The sequence below is a fragment of the Eucyclogobius newberryi genome, unplaced genomic scaffold, assembly GCF_026437365.1.
Source record: "Eucyclogobius newberryi isolate DKJ021-1_F unplaced genomic scaffold, fEucNew1.0.hap1 SCAF_5, whole genome shotgun sequence".
NCBI lineage: Eukaryota > Metazoa > Chordata > Actinopteri > Gobiiformes > Gobiidae > Eucyclogobius > Eucyclogobius newberryi.
In genome coordinates this window covers 27,658,855-27,666,728 of record NW_027316167.1, presented here as the reverse complement: position 1 = coordinate 27,666,728, position 7,874 = coordinate 27,658,855, and the positions used below count along the sequence as shown (strand labels likewise).

Sequence of the window (7,874 nt, the reverse complement as noted above, 5' to 3'; positions counted from 1 at the left end):
AGAATTATCTTTACATATTTCCCATTTGTAGCCCATGTCCAATCACAAAGGACAATTATAAACCTCAACAAATGTGTCAAACTAGGGAAAACAAGGCAAGAATCTTTAATGAATTTTGAACTGCAAATAAACAGTATAATTTTGTACATATAACATCCTTATCCTTTCAGTATGTGCATTAAGAGCAAAAGGATAACACAAATCCTGATGCAAAGATAAACAACCCAATGGCACTGCACTTTGTTGACCGCAGTGGCATATGACAAATGCAGGTGTTTCCTTCAAACTGTTGCTGCGGGAGGAGAGCGTCTCTATATTTTCCTTTATGAGTCAAAAGTTCGTGCTGTAGTAAGCAAAATCAATGTGATATTTTGTGGCTACAAATCAGTCATTTATTAAATAAGCTTTCTGAGTTTACACCATAACATTTGCAGTTTTCTAGGAACAATCCTGCTGTAAATTACCAGATGTTTTGCTCTGTTAATAATGATTTACGAGTTGGGCTAAGTTGAGCATGCTGACAGTAAAAAATACACCACAAAAAATATCTTCCTTGGCATGAGTTCTGACCTTGCAGTATCAATAACAGTTCTATTGTAAACTAACCCTTTAACAAAATCACAATTATTCTGCAAGTGGGGTTTTTCTTTCTACCTATTTTTTGGATGCCAACATTGTTTCTATGAATATATGTTAATTATCAATGGTCTGATCGAGTTGCCCAAATGAAAGGAATAAATGATCTTGCAAGAGCTGGGGAAAAAAAACCATTATAAACATATTTAAAGTCAACTCTGTTAAATGCCTCCCTTCTACCAGGAGATAATGCATCCTCTGTCATACCACCACGTGTTTGTGCACAAAACATACACGTGGTGCTTTTGTCAAGGTAAAATCCACTGGAACACGCCACACTTTCATTGTGCCACCGGAGGAAGAGATTATCTTGTGAGTGAATGTTTATCTTGGGGGCCCAAACCCACATATTTTCATGGACTAAATAATGACAACAATAGAGTCCTGTGACGCTTACTTGTTAGTGCGGTTCTTTAAAGTAACCTCCATGTTTGGCATGTGTCTTATGCCAAACTTGCCTGGCCACATGTTTGCATACTACTATATAAGGACTAAAACAGTTGGAGATCTATTTGCACATCTGGAAATAACTACAACTGGAAAACTGACACTTAGTGCGAAATCTTTCTTGAAAAAAAGATTGTTTTAGCAGATACCCTATGGGGAGTGATAAATCAAACTTTATTCAAGGGTAGATATTGTTTGCACTGTGAGCATCAGAACCAATGACCTACATAATATCCAGAGTAGATCAATCTTGAATCAGTTCTTCCACTAGCCGTTAGCTCACCCCTTTTTCAGTCCACAATAAACCCACTAAAAGCACAATTGAAGTTTACAAGTACAACTAAACAGAAGGGAATTGTTATAAATTATTTTCAAAAGGAATTCTTTTTTCAACCATCACATAATTACAACCTTTCGCATACTAGCAGACTATTTCTATCTGAGAAAAACTGTATGAAAATGTAAGAAGGAGCACACAAATAAAAGAGTGTTTTTTAGCTTGTTGAGTCATAAAATGTAACAGAGGAAGCAGTACATACCAACGCAACTGAAGCCAGACAACCAGCGGCAGGCTGTGGAGCAAGTCTGCCTGGGAATGAAGTCAAGCTGATGTAAAACACAGTCTGCATCAGTGAGGAGGGAGGAGGAGGGCGGCAGGGAGAGCTACCCCAGGTTTTTCTTGGAACTCAAGGGTGGGAACTCAATTTCCCAAAGTCTTTGTTACATTTATGGGGGGAAGAGAGGCTGAGTTTTTTGGTATTATATATGGTAAATAAAGTGATGGAGTATTATCACTTTCATACCTCAGAGGACTTGATGACTGAGAAACAATGGATTCTAACTTCCTGTCCAACAGCCCAGAACTACAGTGGTGCAAAAATGATGCAATGCAATCTCATTTACATCTTATATATTTATTTATTAATTTGAGGCTGGTTGAATAATGGTCACTTTTGTAGGAGTATATTTGCACCACTTTGAAACTTGGATGCACAATTCAGTTGTGCCTGGACTACTGTCTAAGGAGAAATAAGCTACAGAGAATGTAAGAATTCAAATTTTATCCAACAGGGTTGAATGCTGTTTTGCCTTGATACACTTAATAGAATTTACATTGAAAACATAAAAAAGGAATATTTCTATTACATTATTTTCACATATACATTTGGCTACATACAAGGGACATTTGCAAAATAATTTTCACAAATAATCGACTTGCAACAAATAAGTATTGAAATCATTTAAGACACAGTTTAGCACAAAGGTTAAAGACCATTATGGAAAACTCAAGTAGCAACTTCTTAAAAATTAACACATACCAAGTCAAAAACTCCCCATCTACTCTAATAAACGGAAATGTTTTATTAAATGACAGCAACAGAAAAATGAAAAAATATACAAATTATATTACAACCAGTCTCAGGAATTAGATATTCCATTATTGTGCAACACTGTCAAATCAAGTATTCAGTCAATTGTACATGATAAAAACTAATTCAAAGTTTTCTTTTGTACACCTCAATATATAAATGGAAGAACTATGTTCTGTGTCTCCTTAGTCCATATTCCAGTTATTGGGAAACATATCCAACAGCTCCACACTCAGAAAGGGGAGAGATTGGGAACCTTGATATTAATGTCTCCAATGTTAATGTTGCGGGGCATCTCAGGCAGGTTCATATTTTTCACAGCTGACACAGCCCGAGCCGGTGCTGCAGATAGACCGCCCTGAAAAACAACACATGGAACATTAATGTGTGTGCCATGTTTGGAATGCCCTTCAGTCTAATCTATATGAAAACGAACACGTAAAGCTGTTTTTTACATTTAATACTTGTATTTAATTTATTTATAGGAAAAGATAGACTCCCAACCAGTCGGTAGTAAATAAATGGCTTTTAATACCAACCTCTGACTTCTCCATTCGATTCTGCACCTCCACTTGAGTAACAATCTCATTCATGTTGGTTTCCAGCACCATACCTCCCATCACCACTTCCTGTAAGATGTAATGGACCTACAAACAGAAAATATGAAATGAATGACAACATCAGAAGATAATGACAAGTTAATGTCCAAACAAAACAACCTAAAAGATGACCAGCCGCAACATTTTTAAACATATTGGCGGTGGAGTTTTTAGAAGAATGTGCCCCTTTGTAGTAGATTGGGAAGAGTTACAGTGTCTAATGTCAGGTCTGTGGAATGCAGTTCATTAGGGACAGTTTTAATTTACATCTGAAGGCAGAAAGCCTCGATCCCCTCCCCTGAACTGCAATTTTCTTAACTGCTTGCACCAGATTCTGATTGAAATAGCTTCTATTAAAAACAAAATGACATACAAAAAAGAAAACACACAACTGGAAAAAAAATCTACTGAAATGCTATCCAAACAGACCACCAACAATTCTACATGTGTGGTTAACCAATACTTTGTAAAAGCTTTCTGGTGAAAATATTCCAATCTTTGGAACATTCCTGAGGCCAAACCCCACTGCACCACATGACATCAATTTCCTGCTGGGAAAATTCAATAAAAATGGCTGAAGATGTGACTGATTAGTCGAAAGGAGGGAGGAGCAAGTACAAATCTTAAAAAATACATTCATTATTATTAGTAGTAGTAATTATTAATTACTAATTAGTCTGGTATTCATTTCCCATATGTATTATTGTTAATAGTAAATTGTGATAACATAGAGCTATAAAAATGAAAAGCTGAGAAGGGATAAGATTCATTACTGCTTGAATATGACGACGTGGACATCAAGCTCACCTTGTCCATGTGAAATATGAGGTCCAGTTCACACACATTTTCAAAACACTTATCCAGTGTCTCCACAAAGACCTGAAACAAGAATGAATGAATAAAACTGTTTTAGCTAAAGTGCATGTACCGGTATATAGTTTTTGAATGCATATTCAATTTAATAGTAAAACCCAAACTAGGGCTGGGCAATTATAAAGAAAGATCGACAGATCGAGTCATGTGAAAGCGTCAATTATTTGGAAGGGTTTTTGAATCGAGAGTTGCAGTTAAACCAGTCAGTAAAATCATGTGGTCAGATTTTGGAAGACATTTGAAAATTATTTGTGTTATATGGCACAGATTAAAAGTCTGTATAGTTTATGTACAAAAATCATTACTAAAAAGCCATTTTTACTTTGTGGAAAAAACAGATCAAATCAAATTGTAAATCGAGATTGAGCAATATTAAGAAAAAATATTGTGATTTGTATTTATTTTTTTCATATTGCCTAGCCCTAGCCTAAATTGACAGGAAATTAAAGATCCATTACATCCCTTCAATTTGTGTTACTTATGTGTATAGGTTTGCTATTTCCGACATCATGTAATTACTCCATGTATAAGAACTTGACTAACCCACTGACAAACTCGCAAACAAGATGTTACATCAAGGTGGTCCAAGTAAACAAAACACATAACAACCGTGACATGTTTACATCAAAAACTATAGTGTTTGAATGAAGCCTCGATAGAAATGAATTAATTAACAAACATTCGTGTGGAGTGATTTCCACTAGTGAGTAATTAAACTGTATAAAGGGAATAAACCTGGATAAGGTCCAAAATGCCAAGTTCACTCTCAGATGAGTCCACACAAAAAACAAAGTAAAGTGTGGCATAATGACGGTAAATCAGTTTGTAGTCCGAGCCGCCGATGAGACTGAAAAATAGAAAGAATAAAACAATGAAATGTTACAGATAACACACGTTTACAGAAAATAATGTGACAGTAGCATGGTCAATGGCCCCATCTAAGGGTTAATCCTGGTACTACAGCCCAACTGCTGTGGTGTATTGGCTATGTCTGGAGCATAATGACATCTTTGCATTGGTAGTTTTAATGAGAGAATAAAGGTCTATACAACTTTGTCACTGCGTGGATCATCTCACCTGCCTCCCTCCAGGAAGTTGCAGACATTGTCATCCCTCTTCGACACTAAATGAAATGTCTCACGAATAATCTGCTGTTGCATGTCCTCTGCCTGCAATCGCACGATAATGTACAAGGAAATTAATTTTAGTGTATTTAATAGTCTCTGTTCAAGGTCCAAGAGTTCACAACTCAAAACATTATCAGTTGTAAATAATGAATAGCTTAACTGTGAGATACAGAAGATGGTAGCGTTAAATACTAAAGCGTCCATTTTACATCAGAACACGATGAAGCTAAGATATTGTGTTAACAGTTTTTTATTTATTACAATACAGTCAACTTTGTGTACATAAAGGCACAATTAGTATGAAAATGACAAATCCAAACGACACTTATTTTTAAGATGAAAAATAACACTGAGCTTTGCGTACTTACAAAATATTGATAAAAGCGGATGAGCCGAGGCTTGCCATGGTTGTTGAATATTAAGATTGCTTTGATCATTTTGTAAAATAAATAAATAAATATTGAAGAAAACCAAAAGATATTTTAAAATAATGACATTAGCCAGTTAGCTAAACAAGTTGCTTGGAAGAGCCAAAGAACCCGGATGTTAACTACTTCCGGTTTTGTGTCCACATTCTTTGTTCGATCTGAAACGTGGAATTAAATGTTTGATTCCGGTCTGGGTAATGTTTATGTGACTAAATCATAATTGTGGAGAAAAACTAACAAACAAAAACGTGTGGCTGTTTTATATCCAAATAGTTGAACACACTCCTACATCTATCCAAGGATTTAAGAGTGATGAACATTTTGGCCAGCTAAAACTGCAATTAAATTAAATAGCAGTTAACTATTTAATTAAAAATGATTGCCATGATTAGTCTCAAGATTATTGTTTGTCTATTAGGCCAAAGTTCTCATTGGAAGTGTTTTGAGCAAAGCATTAATAGTGAAAAGACACCTTTCACTCTTTTCTAAACATAAACAAGTAATTTCAGACATGGTCTTACTTGAGGTGGAGTGCAGTGACACCTAAATGTGCGTATATGAGGTCAGCACTAACTTATGGGGCTATTGTAAGATTACATTAATTAGCCTTATCGGTGTTATTCAATGTCTAATAGATTTTCAAAACATGGCCTTATGCAACATACAATTTTCATTAATTAATTTTCTACCACTTGCTCATTAGGGGTCGCGGGTGTCTTGAGTCTATCCCAGTGACTTTGGGCCTTAGACAGGGGACCAGCTTGTCACACAGTTAAACCTACATCAAATTTTCTGATTTGACCATTATTTGTTTTGTTGTATTAAGCACACTCAGAATTTTGCATTTTCATAGACCAGTAGGTTTGTAGGACAGAGATAGAGCCAAGCCAACGTTATAAGATGCAGGTATCTGAATAGGCCAAACATAAGGAAAATCATTTTGACAATTTTGACAATAATTCATCCTAGATCTTCTCTCTCTCTCTCTCTCTCTCTCTCTCTCTCTCTCTCTCTCTCTCTCTCTCTCTCTCTCTCTCTCTCTCTCTCTCTCTCTCTCTCTCTCTCTCTCTCTCTCTCTCTCTCTCTCTCTCTCTCTCTCTCTCTCTCTCTCTCTCTCTCTCTCTCTCTCTCTCTCTCTCTCTCTCCTGTGTTTAACCTTATATTGTTTTTAATTATTTCAGAAATTGTTTTGTTGTTTTGATCTCAATTATGAGATTATCAGGGTTATTACATAATTTGCAATGTTGGTGCCTAATTCAGCAGCAACGGAAACAATTGGACCCCATGTCTGTACCCCTTCAGACCACCGTGAATTGCCATGATGTCTCACCAGAAAAACATGCACTGCACCCATCTGAATGACTCACAGTGTTGTCTGTGACTCTCCTCGTAGAATACAATATGCAATATAAAATAGAATACAATATGCAATATGCCTCCCTCAGTGAAAACGTTTTGGCATCTGGTAATAAATCAGCCTGTCACTCAGCCAGAGAATGACATGAGTCAAAATAGTGGACAGAGACAGTGGAAAAGTGTCAGTTTGATGAGAGAGAGAGAGAGAGAGAGAGAGAGAGAGAGAGAGAGAGAGAGAGAGAGAGAGAGAGAGAGAGAGAGAGAGACAGAGACAGAGACAGAGAACTGAAACATTATATAGCAATTTCAAAAAATTGTAGATTGTCAAATGCACTTGACAGTCTTGAACTGAATCAAGAGAATAATATTTTTCTATTTATTTTCGTTTTTTAATTAACAAAAAACACCAACTTTCAAAGACACCAACAGCGGAAAAACAATCATAGCCTTGTCTTGCCTTTGGTTTTACTTACAGTTCCTTATCAGCGGTAGACTATATGTAGAGGGACGACAGAAGCTGTGTACAGTTGTTATCATGTTATAATGGTTAATAAAATAAATGACAATTAACGAACTTGACTTTATTACATCTGTAATATCTGTAATCTCAGTGTTCAGCTCTGACATGTTTCATATCAGTGGTGAGCATTTTTCATCACATAAAAGCCACCAAGGATGCTGTTTGCATATCATCTATTATTTCCCCATCACATTCCCTTCCTCCTGCATGAGCATACTGGAAAACAAACAGGCGCTCATTAGCATGTGTGACCCGTTGGTGAACAGGCTTATTTCCACATGAGTGCAATGCAAGAATGGATTGCACAGGGACAGTCGATGTAGGTGGGCCTTGCGGCTGCCTTCATGGGGACTTTAATAGGGACTTAACAAAATGCAAGTGGACATGCACAACATTTCCTGGCATGGGCAGGTCATGTTGATACAGCGAGCTCTTGTTAGTGGGTGACTCACTGTACCAAGTCTCTTGGGTGGCCACAGATATTCATTTTTAATATGCATTTTCCTTTTACTGCTAAT

General features: G+C 36.5%; 2 protein-coding genes across 2 annotated transcripts in view; one reads left to right on the top strand and one right to left on the bottom strand.

Moving 5' to 3' along the window:
* The window catches only part of sv2ba (synaptic vesicle glycoprotein 2Ba), a 114,494-nt gene that overhangs the window by 44,413 nt on the left and 62,207 nt on the right, over nucleotides 1-7,874 (top strand). The gene's annotated exons all lie outside the window — the stretch shown is intronic.
* Nucleotides 2,420-5,638, bottom strand: ap3s2 (adaptor related protein complex 3 subunit sigma 2). The gene is made up of 6 exons (XM_072465491.1): nucleotides 5,421-5,638; nucleotides 5,003-5,094; nucleotides 4,661-4,772; nucleotides 3,860-3,931; nucleotides 2,993-3,100; nucleotides 2,420-2,811 (listed from the first exon to the last, which is right to left on the bottom strand). The coding sequence occupies exons 1-6, from the start codon at nucleotides 5,487-5,489 to the stop codon at nucleotides 2,686-2,688; spliced, it is 579 nt and encodes a 192-aa protein (XP_072321592.1). The 5' UTR covers nucleotides 5,490-5,638; the 3' UTR covers nucleotides 2,420-2,685.